This window comes from Muntiacus reevesi, chromosome 2 (assembly GCF_963930625.1).
Source record: "Muntiacus reevesi chromosome 2, mMunRee1.1, whole genome shotgun sequence".
Lineage (NCBI taxonomy): Eukaryota > Metazoa > Chordata > Mammalia > Artiodactyla > Cervidae > Muntiacus > Muntiacus reevesi.
The window spans coordinates 281314063-281328734 of NC_089250.1; the positions used below are offsets into that span (position 1 = coordinate 281314063).

Sequence of the window (14672 nt, forward strand, 5' to 3'; positions counted from 1 at the left end):
AGTCTGGGATTCAGATTTGTTTGGAGAGAAAATTTATTAGAAAAGGAGACCTAAAAAACCACGAAGACAATTGGCATGAACATCTCCAAAACACTTGAGAAACCCTCTGCTGTTTATCTACCTCCTCTCATGTCATGAAAGTGGAAGGTCTATTTAACAAGTAATTCTGTGCTTATCATACTCTTTCTTTAAAATATTTATTATATACTTATTTATTCGGCTGTGCTGTGTCTTAGTTGCAGCATGTGGGAGCTAGTTCCCCAAGCAAGTATTGAACGTGGGTCTCTGCATTGGAGTTTTGATCCCTGGACCACCTGGGAATTCTCTCCTCATACTCGTGGGGACAGTAACGGGTCACAGGCCTCCTCTGAGGCGCCCTTAGAGCTGAGGCATGGGGTGGCTGCAGAAATCCTCCTGTGGCTAAGGTGTGGTTTGTTGGTCATGACTCACTCACACTCCCTTCAAACATAGGGCTTCTCCCCTGTGTGTGTCCTCTGGTGGGTGATGAGGAGGGCCTTCCGACTGAAGCTTCGCCCACACTCCCCGCAAACATAGGGCTTCTCCCCTGTGTGTGTCCTCTTGTGTGAGATGAGATTTGACTTCTGGCTGAAGCTTCGCCCACACTCCCTGCAAACATGGGGCTTCTCCCCTGTGTGTGTCCTCTGGTGTCTAATGAGGGCGGACTTGTGACTGAACCTTCGCTCACACTCCCTGCAAACATAGGGTTTCTCCCCCGTGTGTGTCTTCTGGTGTGTGATGAGATGGGACTTCTGATGGAAGCTTCGCCCACACTCCCCGCAAGCATAGGGCTTCTCCCCTGTGTGTGTCCTCTTGTGTGAGATGAGGTTTGACTTCTGACTGAACCTTCGCCCACACTCCCCGCAAACACAGGGCTTCTCTCCTGTGTGTGTCCTCTGGTGTCTGATGAGGGCTGACTTCTGACTGAACCTTCGCCCACACTCCCTGCAAACATGGGGCTTCTCCCCTGTGTGTGTCCTCTGGTGTCTAATGAGGACGGACTTGTGACGGAAACTTCGCCCACAGTCCCTGCAAACATAGGGCTTCTCCCCTGTGTGTGTCCTCTGGTGTCTAATGAGGGCGGACTTGTGACTGAACCTTCGCTCACACTCCCTGCAAACATAGGGTTTCTCCCCCGTGTGTGTCCTCTGGTGTGTGATGAGATGGGACTTCTGATGGAAGCTTCGCCCACACTCCCCGCAAGCATAGGGCTTCTCTCCTGTGTGTGTCCTCTGGTGTCTGACGAGGACTGGCTTATGACGGAAGCTTCTCCCACACTCCCCGCAAACATAGGGTTTCTCCCCCGTGTGTGTCCTCTGGTGTCTGATGAGATGGGACTTCCGATGGAAGCTTCTCCCACACTCCCCGCAAGCATAGGGCTTCTCCCCTGTGTGTGTCCTCTCGTGTGTGCTGAGACTTGACCTGTCCTTGGAGCCTTGCCCACACTCTCCGTACGTGACCCTCATAATCCCTGAGACCCCTGCCCCCGTGAGCAATGTGCCTGTGTCCTCTGGATTCAGTTTCTGGCTTGTGCTGGGTTCGTCTTTCATTCTCTCATGCACCCCAGAAGCCCCCATTTGTCCTCCGGGTGAGTAGGAAGAGGCCCTTGAGATCCTCTTCAGCCTTACGCTTTTCAGCAATTGTTGGGGCCTGTCCTTGGCCTCCTGACCCTCAGGTTTGTCGCTCGGGCTGTGTGGATCTGAATATCGCTGATTTTGACTGCCTGGGCAGGGATCCTCTGGTTGGAGGAGGTCTCTTTCAGATGGTCTCAGGAGGGTCTGAGAGGGGTGACTGCGTTGGATGTGTCGGCTGAGGAATTTCTGGCTGGAAAAGGCCAGAGAGCAGGAGGCACATCGGTGGATCTTGGGCTTCGGTTCTGCTGAAAGAGGAAGCTTTTGGTCAGGTAGCTGGTTTGCCGTGATCAGGCCCTCCCCACTCATCATCTAAGTGTTGACAGTGCACGATTTCTGTCCCATCAAGTGTCTTTACAGTCCACTTTTCCATTCCACTGTTATTCTCTACATCTACAGAAATCCAGGAAGCGGGTGTCAAGGGCCTTTTCTACATACCACCCAGATAGGGACCTTCCAGCTGCAACAAGGCAGCGTCTGTCCTGATAGAGATGGATCTGCAGGGACTTTCCCTGCGTGTAAGTGTCTGAAAAGTCACGTCACAGTGGCCCCAGGTATTCACCCTACTGAGGGATAAGACTTGGTGACTTAGGTGAAATGTCCTGAGTGGCTCCCTGTGAGGGGATAGGGTCTATTAAGTTAGGGGTGCCTGGCCTGGAGCTCTCTGCATATGGGAGGCAGCACAGGGGGTGGTTAGAGCAGGTGTGGCTAAATCTGACTTTGTGGCTCCTTGTTCAAAGAGCAGCCTTTGTGCCAATCTCTGCAGGAAGTGGGTTTGAGCCTGGACGAGACCGAGCGGCCCAGGTCCGACTGGCTACAGGTCTGGCTCCTGCTGCCCAAACTGGTTCACAAATTGCTCTTCTTTCAGTTTCCCATAAATCATAAAATAAAGGCATATCCCTTCTCAACCTCACCAGTACTCATACCTCATTTATTTCATTCAGGCTTAATCCACTTAACATGCACTAGGAATCCCTGTTTAAAATGCATGTCCAGCCAGACTCTTCACACCCTCACTCCCAAGCATCTTCAGACAGCCCACTCTCCCCTCATGTCGGGCAATGAACTGACCTCTGAGGGGACTCCCCGCTGCTGTCTCTTCCCAAAAGTGAACCAAAGCATCGTCTTAGCACAGAGAACGTGCTGCTTGCAGCTGAAAGCCTGCGGTTGTTCTGTGTCACCCAGGAGGACCCCTGGGGCCTGCACGTGGACACAGGCCCTGAGTCTTCCGTGTCCCGTCCAGCCCCCATCCTCTGCCTCTGTGCTTCCTCCCGCGACCCCTGGCCTGGCCTCTCTTCCCGGCCCTGGGGCTGAGGCACTGGCTGCTCCCCTGCCTGGAATCCTTCCCCGCAGGTGTTGTCTCTGCAGAGGCCCTGCCGCACCGTCCTGCACCATACCCCACCTACTGCTCACGCTGACCCGAGGCACGTTCCCTGCGCTGGTTTTCCTCAGAGCACCAGCCCCTGTCTGGTGTGAAGCCCCTGCTGCCCTAGGGCAGTGGTTCTGTTTGTTTCGGTGCGTGGAGCCCCGTCTGGCACAGAGCGTGAACTCACATGACAACAGACTGGAACAGTGACTGAATGCGCATCACTGTACACGTGTCGCTTAGAAATGGGAAGAAATGAGGGAGAAACAGGCAAATGGGAGAGAGCTGGTAGGTGCTAGAAATGTTGCTTTTTGCTTCTCAGCCTTTTAGCAGAAGGTGATGTTGCACATTTTTTTGCATGAAATATTAAAAATTAGAACTAACATTTTCAATATAAAATTTCTCCTAACAGTCATATGAAAAGAATCAAATTCTGAGGCATTTTAATTGCAACTCAACTCACTTTGGACTGGATTGTCCTCTGCTTCGAAATCGGACCACGAGGCTCCCAGGATGGGGTGGGGGGCTGGAAGAGGGGAGACACTCACCTCTCCCGGCCGCGAGCTCACTCTTCCCCCTGCTGTTCCGCTTGATGCCAAGGTCCTGACCATACTCGTCCCCGTACCAGACCAGCAGCTCACAGCCCGGCCTGACCACCTGGCAGGTTCGGTAGAAGATCTGCCCGTGATACTGGAAGGCCACCAGGTTCTGCTCCTCGTCGTCCCGGGCACAGTTCACATACCTGGGGTCGAGGCCGGGAAAGGGAAAGAAACCTCAGGGGATGAGTGCTCTCCACTCTCCGCCCATGCCCAGCTCCGTGCATTCCGCCTCTGAGACCGCCCCTCATGTGGACCTTCTGTTCACACCTTCGACCAGGCCATGTGAATTCCCATGCTTTTCTCTCCTTACCTAAGCAGCCATTTCCCAGAGCCCAGTTCCAGACTCATCTCCACCTGGACTGTCCGTGAGGTTGGTGACCTTCAGCTCCTCTAAACTCTGAATTAAGTTCTCTTTCATCCACAGGACTTGGGGCTCCTTGGCTAGCACGCAGCCCTCAGCACTCACCCCAGCCTGCCTTCTCTCCCGAGGCTTTCTCCCATCTCCCCACGTGGATCCAGGGTCTATTAGCTTGCCCACCCCCTCCCACGGAAACTTGGAGAGAGCTATGATATAGCTTGGAACTCGGAACAGTAATAGTCTGTTCACTCTCTGTCTGCCCTGATGAAAGGAGAGGCCCTAAGAGGCTGCTCAGGGCCAAGCTGCCCCCATTCCTTCTGAGGCCTCAGGGCCCGCTTCTCACTGGAACCAAGCCTGAGGAGGTTGTTGCCCAGAGAGAGTCAAGGTCTCCTGTGTTAGGTCATCCTGGCGTGTGCAGTTGCTCAAAGATTGAAAAAATAAGGTTACTGCTCCTAAAATCAATTGGCTAATGTCTGTTTGCAGTACGTTCTCCAACAGGACATGGCCTGTGTGATCTGCTTCAGTACCGATGTTCACTGTCTAAACTGAACCATCAAGGGAGTGGTCAGTGTCCATTAAGTGAGTTAAAGTGTCCCTGGTGAATCTAGACTCCTCAAGTTGTTTTCAAGTCCACCAGTTTTGTTCAGCTTATAGACATGTATCTTGATGGCATATGCCATATTTTTATTTCCTTCTCTCTAGTGTTTTCTGAAATGAAAGGGCATTATATGGAGGGAAAATAGGAAAGGAGATATAAAAGCTGTTGAGGGAGCCGGGTTGAGAAGGAAAGGGGCGTGGGACGGAGGGCGTCTCAATGTCTACACACTGCAGACTCACTGCACTCACCTCATCCAGTTGGCCCAAGACGTGTCCTTTCCATCCACATACTCGTAGCAGTTCCTCCCTTTGGTGATCTGAGGGTCAGAGAAAGAGTTACAAGCTTTCCTCTTTTTTTTTTTTTTTTTGGTAGGAAGCAATAGAAGAGCTATTTCCCTGTGTAGTCATTGGTGCTTTTCAGCCTGCATGGATTCAACTGCCTGTCGGACCACACGGTGAGCTCCTTACTCATCATTCCAAGTCTGAGTCTCTTGGTTCATTGAAGGCAAGGGCTCCACAAGGGAGCAGTCACTTCTGTGTGTCTGTACATTGTGTTCCCACCTCCCCTCTGACCTTAGAGAGAGGTCTAAGTGTCTGTACACTGTGTTCCCACCTCTCCTCTGAGCTTTAGATAGATGACATGAGTGTCTGTACACTGTGGTCCCACCTCTCCTCTGACCTTTAGATGGAAGTCCTCTGTTCACGCCCAGGGCACACAGTACACAGGGCTGACTGTGTCTTTGCCGACCGTGTTATCACCATCTGTGTCCTCCCATGTAGACATGAAGTACCCCCCACCACATACAAGCGGTTAGAGGCCAGAGGACAGGGAAACGGGTGCTTCTCACCAGCCAGGCGTATCCACTGTTGGCGGCCTCTTCATCGTCTGTGATCTGGCCCTCATAGGGGCCAAAGTGCAGGCCCAGTGGCAGATCGGATGCCTCGTTCCACACTCCAAGCCCAGCGTCAGGGATGCCCGACAGTCTGATGCTTAACCCAGGGGGCAGAGTGAGGACTGAGCGATTGGCATGCCCCTTTTCCACTGCACAGTCCTTTACAAAGGTTGGGGGCCCATGGGCAGCACAGCTGTCGATGAAGAAGTTCTGACACTCCTCACAATCTGGAGGTGAGAACAGGGAGTGAGAGGAGGTACAGTGATGTTGCTGGTCACAATGACCTTCAGAAAGAACTGGAGAATTCATGGCATTTGGCCTCGATCTTGTACCCCAAGTCATAGAGGAAGGGGATGATTGGGGGACCAAATAGTTACGTGAGGTTAGTGGATCAAGGGCTTGTAACCCCTTCTCCATGAGTGGGCCAGCGGGGTCACTCACAGAGGTAGTCGTCATCCTGGGGCTCGCTGACCTCTTGGTACACGTGGCCCTTTCTTTCTCGTAGACTGTACCTCTTCACTCCAGTCTCCTTTCCTCTGAGTTCTAAGATGGAGAACAGAAGTTGAGCAAGGCTGGTGGGGTCTGGGGAGTTAGTCCCTGTTTTATCAGAAAGTGTGAGATCTCCTACCTGTCCATCTCTACACTTTGTTAAAACTTTCTTACATGTAGTTTTCAAACTTTACTTTTGTAATTTTATGCTTTTATGATGTAATATTAATTTCTTGGCCAGACTGCATGGCTTGTGGGATCTTAGTTCCCTGACCAGGAATGGAGCCCACACCTCCTGCAGTGGAATCGTGGAGCCTTAACCACTTAACCCGCAGAAAATCCCTCTCTATACTTTGTTTCTTCTCCCTTTAACTACAGGTTCAGGAGACTGAAGCTCCACTGACCACAGATGCCCAGTTCAGTGATAGCATCTTACACTTCCTGTTAGTAGGTTTAATTTCCAAACCATCTTGCTTAGGAAATAGTTCAATGACACCTCTACTCAGAAAATATATGGTAAGGGCACATGATATGGAAGGCACTGAGCAGACGTCTGGGCATAAACACTAACAAAGCTCGGTTCCCATTATCACAGCTGGATTTATTGAACTCCTTGTAGGTGTCAGACTTTTGCATTTAATGTAAGGCATTTAAGCACTGTATGAATTATGTATCCTTATCTTCACTTTACAGATAGCAATCAGGACATCAGAAAATGTATAAGATTTTCCCAAGGCCTCAGTGCTAACTTCATGTCTCAGATTAGTCCAGCTTAAACCCATGCATACCCAAAGTCCATGCCACACACCTAGGCCATACCTATTAGTTTTTCTACAGGGATTAGAGGAATTAATTAGAGGAACTTCCCAAATTTTCTCTTACCGACTTTTTGTCTGGGGTGCTGTCCAGGGGTCCTTGCTTTTCTGGAAGGGGGGACCGGTTTCTGAGCCTGTTTGGAGCCACTTGTCTTCAGCGATTCTGCTGCTCCCAGCAATTCCTTCAAACCAGATTCATTACTTAATGCTGCCCTGGACATTCTCTTCCATGTGAGTAAAAGACAACATGCATTTCTTTAGTTCTTTAAGAATTTATGAAGTGTTTTCACATGCATGACTTCAGTTAATACTTTGACAAATCTTGGAAATACCTGATATGGGGGGAGGGTCTGAACACTGGAGTGTAAAAAAGGGACCTAGGCGGATAGGGAATCAAAACTAGAATTCATATCTTAAGGTTCTTCCCCTTCAACTTTCTGCATAAAAGTGACAGCAAGGCAGGGAGAATAGCTGGAAGCCAGGGAAAGAAGAGGGTAAGGGCTCATAGAGAGATCCGGGGGGTTTCTTTAATTAGTGGCCCTTTGATGGACGAGGAACTATGGTAAATTACAGATGGGACAAAACACATGTGGAAAATAAGGTGACAAAGCAGTGAGATTAAGAGGAGAAAAGACGATCGTCAGAAACACATTTATACAATAAAGAAAATGAGATGAAAGCTGCAGGTTGCCATGTCCTAGCGACAATGCTTGGAATTAAAGTAGCTGGTCTCATCAGTTCTCCTTGAACAAGGCTGTATGACCAGCTGGTTCTACTCAGTTTCCTGATCCATGAATTGGTATACAGGATAATTCTTAATATTACAGTGGACATGAAATTTAATAACCTCCAACAAATTGTTGTGTGTGCTATTTAATACAGTAAGAACATGCGCATACATCCCTGGTATCAATTTATTCCCTAAACGGCATCTATATTTCAAGTGCAGCTCACAGATTCTATCTTCAGCATCCTTTGACCTTTCTACTCCTAGATGAATGCTTAAATTGGAGTCACTCATTCACAAAACATTCATGGGGCCCTCAGGGGCTTTGAGGTGGGCCTGGACTTCTGAGAATGAATGGGTGTGGGCTAGGCTCTTAAAGGTCACAACACAGGGGCAGGCTAAACAAATGATTACAAACAGGAGAGTTGCCTAATTAGAGCTCAGGAAGGAGTTGTTACTCCCTCCTACAAGAATGAGCATTTGAAATGATGCCCAGATGATGAGTTTCTACTCAAAAACAGGTAATCTATGTGAAGTCCTTCTGTTATTTTCTTATTTGTTGCTTTTCAGTCATAACCTGAGGCTTCTCAGGGTTGCGAGTTGCTTCCTCATATTGGAGTGGGAGGCTCTGAGGTAGGGATCCTGTCTCCTTCTTCATCTTGGACTGTCCACTCTACAAACTGCCCAGCATGTCCTTAAGCTTCTTCATCTTGGACCATCCACTCTACAAACTGCCCAGCATGTCCTTAAGCTTCCCTTAGTCAGATGTCTTAGCATATCCCTCCCTAGCAAAGCACAAAAAACTGAGGTTGAAAGCATCTCTCAGATGAATGATATAAAGATGTATGAATAAGCTTCATAGAACTATGGAAGTTTTAATCAGTTTGTCAGGGGTTTAGAGAATGTGCATTGGCTTAGATTACACTATCAGTGATACTGTGATCTCAGGCATATAATCAAATATTTTTACCCCTTTTTTTGAATCTATAATGGTGATAGTTATATACCTACTTTTAGGTACTGTAGGACTGATTTAAGGTTTAAGTAAGTTTATTCACATAAAATGCTTAAAGTCTGAAATATTATGAAAATAATGTAACAACACAACCGCCTACTACTGTTGTTGTTCTTACTAACTGTAAAGATGGTGATATCAGACATTGTGCAAAAGATTCAGGACAGGAAGACCGCAGTTTCCAGGATCTCTGTGTTTTCTCCTATTCTCACCTGTGACTAGATCCATGAGGAGGATATTTTGGCAACAGGATTTGGGCAATACTCACCTTCTGGTGTTTACTGTGCTCCACTCGGAAGGGCATCGAAGAAGGTTTACCTAAAGAATGATGAGATTCAGTGTTTTGGTTGGTAAATGCTTCTAAACTCTGGGTATTCTAATTAAGGACACGTAATTCTAAGCCAGAGAGGGACAAAGACAATGATTACCAAAGGAGGAATGGAGAATGGTTTCTGTATCATCAACTCCCATGGTTCTACTGGTAGCACACATAATTTTCTTAAAATTATAAAAAAATATGAAACTTCATCTGTGCCTCATCTGATGTTCATAAAGTATCTAATAAATTTACTCGTCTTTCATGACAAAAGTACTCAACAATGTAGAAATAGGAGGAAGTGACTGCGATATAATAAAGGTCATATATTGAAAGTCAACCTCTAACATCACCGTCATCAGTGAAAAATATCAAGAAGAAAAGCCAAGGATGCCCATTATCAGCATTTCTGTTCACCATAATATTAGAAGTCCTAGCCAGAGCTTTAGGTTAGAAATGGAAACAAAAGACTTCCTTTTGGAAAGAAAGAAGTAAAATTATGTCTGTTCACAGGGGCATGGTTTGATGTGCAGAGAAATCTTTAAATCCACACACACAAAAATCCTCCGCAGAAAGTTGCACGGTACAAAATCAACATTCAAATATCTTTCCATGAATGAAGAATGACCATTCCACAAATTAAAATAAGAAAATAATCCTATTTATTTTTTATTGTTTTAAATCTACGATCAAGAGTTAAATTAAAAAAAACAATATTTCTTTTTATTTATTTGTTTGTGCCAGCACTTTGTTGCAGCATGTGTGATCTAGTTCCCTGACTAGGGACTGAACCCAAGTTCTCTGCACTGCGAATGTGGAGTCTTAGTCACTGGATAAATAATCTTATTTATAATAGCATTGAAAAGAATGAAGTAATTAGGAATAAACATAAGGAGATGAAAGACTTATATGTTGAAAACTACAAAATATTGCTGAAAGGAATCCGACAGAAATAAATAGATAGGCGTCTCATGTTTATGGATTTGGAGGCTTAATATTATTAAGCTGTTCATACCACCCAAAGCAATTTAAAGATTCAATGCAATTCCTATTAAAATCCCACTGGAATTTTTTTCAGATATAGAAAATCCATCCAACAGTTAACACGTAATCTCGGAGCACCCCAAACAGGCAAAGCAATCTTAGAAAGAACAGCAAAGCTGGAGGCCTCTGATTTCAGAACACACTACAAAGGTACAGGAGCCAAAAGAGTGTGGATTTGGCAAAACATGTGTGCTTAGCCGCTCAGTCTTCTTGACTTTCTGTGACCTTTTGGACTGTAGCCCACCAGGCTCCTCTGTCCAGTGGATTTCTCAGGCAAGAATACTGGACAGGGTTGCCATTTCCTTCTCCAGGGGATCTTCTTAACCCATGGATTGAACCCGCATCTCCTGTGTCTCCTGCACTGAAGGCAGATTCTTCACCTGCTGAGCCACTGAGGAAGCTGGCTGGCATAAAGACAGATATGTCAATCAATGGAACAGAATAGACAGCCAGAAATAAACTCTTTGGATACATGGTCTAATGATCTTCATCTAGGGTGTCAAGATAATGGGGAAAGTTTAATCCCTTTAATGAATGGTGCAGGGGAAACAAAATAACCATATGCAAAATAATGAACATCTTACATCTTGAAGAAAAATCAATTCAGAATGGATGAAAGACCTAAATGCAAGACTTGATAAGACCCTTAGAAGACAACAAGGGTGAAGCTTCACGACACTGATTCAGCAATGATTTCTTAGATATGGTACCAAGTGCACAAGGATTAGTAACAAAGTAAAAATAGACAAATGAGATTAATCTTAAAACCCCTGTGCAGCAAAGGACACTGAACAGACTTGAAAAGGCCACTTACACGATGGTAGAAAATATTTGTAAAATATGCATCTGATAAAGGGTTACTAAGCATACACCAGTATGAAGGCTACCTATAAGCCAGGAAGAGAACCTGATGGACCATGATGGCACCTTGCTATCAAATTTCCAAGTTCCAGGATTGTAAGAAAACAGATTTCTGTGGTTTAAGGAATGCAGTCTGCTTTGTTATGGCAGTCTGAGCTGACTAACAGTGAGAAAAGGAATTGAATAGACATTTCTCCAGAGAAAATACACAAATGGCCAACAAACATATGAAAAGATGCTCAATATTACTAATCAATAGGGAAATGCAAATTGAAACCTTCTGTGATGGGCAATATGTATAAGAAGACAATAGCAAGTTTGGTAAGGATATGGAGAAATTGGAACCCTTATACACTTCTGTTGGCAATGTAAAATGTTGCAAGCTTTCTAGAAACAGTATGGAGTTTCCACAGAAAGTTAGAACTGCTGTATGGTCTAGCAATCCAACTCAAGAGTTTATTTCCATAAAAAAGTGAAAGCAAGATATTGACTAAATAGTGGGCACATGTATGGTCCTTGCCGCATCATTCCCAATGGGCAAGATGTGTGAGCAATCTAAATGTCCATTGGGGATAAAAGATAGAGATTATATATAAGATATATGTTATACTTATTATATCCACATGCACACACGGAATGTTTTGAAGCCTTAAAAAAGAATTCTGTCACATGCTATGTCATGGATGGGCCTTGATGATATTATACTAAGTGAAATGAACCAATCAAAAAAGGCAAAGATTGCCTGATTCCACTTCTCTGAGGTATCTAAATTAATCAAATCTATGGAAACAGAAAATATAATCGTGGTTGCCAAAGGCTATGAGGAGGAATGATTGGAAAATTTTTCCTCAGTGGGTTAGGGCTTCAGTCACGCAAGATGTAACACTTCTACAGATTTGTTGTACAGCAATGTGTATATATATCCCCGGTGGCTCAGCAGTAAAAAATCCACCGGCAATGCAGGAGATGCAACAGATGCAGGCTCAATCCCTGGCTTGGGAAATCACCTGGAGCAGGACATGGCAACCCACTCCAGGATTCTTGCCTAGAGAATCCCATGGACAGAGGAGCCTGGTGGGCTCCAGTCTCTGGGGACGCAGAGTCAGCCATGACTGAGCGATTAGCACTGTGGCCACTAACACTAACGTGTACATAGTTAGCAGCAGTGTGCCATACACTCAGAAACTGATAAAAAGGTAAATAAAGACGAGCAGGCGTATGGTGAACCGAGGCCTATGTATTCCCTATGAAGAGTCTCTCCTTATGTCAAAACCTTTGCAGACAACCAAATGTTTGGTTTTCATGTCCGTTTCGCTAGTTTTAATAACCTAAGGGGACAGAGGGACATCCCTGGTGCACAGTGGATGAGAATCTGCCTGCCAATGCAGAGGACACAGGTTCGATGGCTGGTCCAGGGAGATGCCACTTTCTGCGGGGCAGCTGAGCCTGTGTGTCAGAAACTACAGAGCCTGCACGTGATCTGCAACGAGAAGACACTCACCGCAACCAGAGAAAGCCCGTGCACAGGAACAAAGACCCAGTGCAGCCAAAACTAAATAAGTAATTTTTTAAAATCTGGGAGAACAGAAATCCATATATGGAGAATCATAGATGTACCTAAATTGTTTTCTCCAGTCAGGCAGATTAACTCTTTTAAACTGTTTGAGCAGCAGAAGAGGAAGTGAGCTGCTCACTTCTATTTTATAATAAGAGTACTTCATTCCTGATGCCATCTCTGGCCAGTGAAATGTGGGAAAGATCATGGAGAATAAATAGTTCTCTCCAACCCTTTCCCATAATCAAAATAAAGAATTAGTTTAACCTTAGGCTAAGATGATCACAGGTTTTGTTTTATATACATACATAAATAATGTATCTTGACATAATATGTTAATCATTTCCTCTTTGAAGAGACTTAATACAATAACCAATAACTAATCTGTTTGGTGAATTTATTTCAAAAGTTTGTTTAACTGCCTTTCACTAAGAATGTTTAGCAAGATAATTCTTTTTTAAAAGAGTGATAAATTTTAACCATAAAACTTTTGAGAATTACACTGGAACACCTATACATTCATCTTCATTCAGGATAATGTCAATACTCAGCCACAGCCACTTGGGAATGCTGAAAATTATGTTTTCCTTGCTACTGGCTGAGATGTAGTTGAGACCTAAGCCCAGGCTGGTTTCAGAAAGACACGTCCACATCCTCCTGGCCTCTCACCTTGCTGCCTTGGTGTCCACTCTTCATCAGAATCCTCAGTGTCATCTCCCTGGGGCTTGATGGCCTGCCTGCGGGGATGCATGAAAGTTGGTCGAGTGGCTCTGAAACCTGGAAAGAAGCAAAACATTTGTTCTAAGGAGGGGAAACAAAGCATAGAAGCAATGGAAAGTGTCACAAAGTCAGGGAATCAGTAGGATGTGCTGGGGGAATCTAGAACAAGGCAAAAGGTGAGCTCTGCACTGCAGGTCACCCTCCCTCTGGTATAGAACTGCAAACATTTCCTCCAGGTTAGTCTCCACACAAAAGGGAACTGTGAGCAGGTGAAGCCACCTAAGAGCAGGCCAAGTGAACACTGAGGGTGAAGACTTCTTTCATGTTTCCCAGGCTCACAGGCACCCAGCACTTCCTGTTACCTATAGCAATCAGCGCTTCGTAGTTTCTTTTCACATTCCTATATCGGATTTTTTCCCATTCTCCCATCTCTTCCCATTCCTCCTTGGAGAAGTATACAGAGATGTCTTTGAAAGCATCTTTGGCCTAAGGGAAATAATAGATTTCATCAGTGATTTACTAATTTAAGTCAGACCTTAGAGCTGAGCCTTCTCCTCCACCTTTTGTGCGGGGAGTAGCCTGAAGCTCCTGTATGGTGTGTGTGAGAAAGGGATGAAGACTTTCCTTCCCGACTGCGTCCTGCTTAACTGAACAAACACTGAGCATTTTCCTAACTCTCTCTGGACACAGAGCAGTTGAGAAGCTAGTGTCCTGTTTTGTCCCACTCCACCCCACCATCTCAGACAGGACCAGGCATTGCCATCCTGTGTACGGTCACAGGGAAGTTCACTCAGCTGCCAAGGCAAGCAGTCTGTGGTGCTTCAGGGACCAGCGCCATGTCCTTCCTATAGAGCTGGCTTAGAGCCCACTTTTCTGCCTCCACCTCTCACCATGGGCTTCCGCTCTGTTCTCCCAGCATCTCCCTCAGCGCTCTCCTCTGGAGACCTGTTCGGCCTCATGGCCATTGAAGTGCTCAAGGCCAAGGTGCCTGTGGAAGAAGAAGGTGCTGAGATAGCCCAGACCACTGTCCAGAGCCTGAGCTGCCTGCCTTGGGTGGAGTGTCCAGGGCAGGAAGGTGAGGGGAAAGTTGGGGTGAGGGTGTTTGTGAGATGGATGAATCCTGACTAGATATGACAGATCAGCCTAATGTGAATTAGATTTGGTTTCTTTGGTTCCCCTACAATTCAGCCCCTCTGAGGGAAGGCACTGGTAGGGATGTGTCTGTGGGTGATGGAGGGATTCTTGAGGAGACCCGAAACCCCTACTGCTGGACTGGGGTCAGGCTGAAATCAGGGCTCTGTTCCAGTGAAGCAGAGGGAATGTTTCTCCAAGAAGGGTTTTCAGGATCTCCTCTGGGGGACTCAGAAAAATCTGGGCATAACGTAGGTTCTACGTCTAAGGGAGAAGTCGCTCGGCTTGAGGAGATCTGGGTCCCACGGGCTGCAGTAACTGGGGTCGTCAGACAGAGGGGACTGGGGATCTTTTGTCTGATGCAGAATGCGCAGGGTGAGACAACTTGGGGTCTGTGAGGCTGAGCAAATCGGGGGTTTCTTATTAAGGGACTTTAGGGCTCCGATAGGCAGGACAGTTAGGGTCTTGAGGAGGAAGAGTTTTAAGAGCTCCCAGGCGGAGGTGTTCAGGGTCTCCGAGGTTTAGGAAATTTGGTCT

At 46.3% G+C, this 14672-nt stretch overlaps 1 protein-coding gene across 1 annotated transcript; it reads right to left on the reverse strand.

The window, feature by feature from the left end:
* Positions 1-461: 461 nt before the first annotated feature.
* On the reverse strand, positions 462-13963 carry LOC136161845 (histone-lysine N-methyltransferase PRDM9-like). Its single transcript, XM_065926964.1, has 10 exons — positions 13888-13963; positions 13367-13483; positions 12954-13061; positions 8777-8826; positions 6834-6990; positions 5904-6005; positions 5418-5689; positions 4819-4886; positions 3564-3757; positions 462-1894 (listed from the first exon to the last, which is right to left on the reverse strand). The coding sequence occupies exons 1-10, from the start codon at positions 13961-13963 to the stop codon at positions 462-464; spliced, it is 2577 nt and encodes an 858-aa protein (XP_065783036.1).
* Positions 13964-14672: the final 709 nt, after the last annotated feature.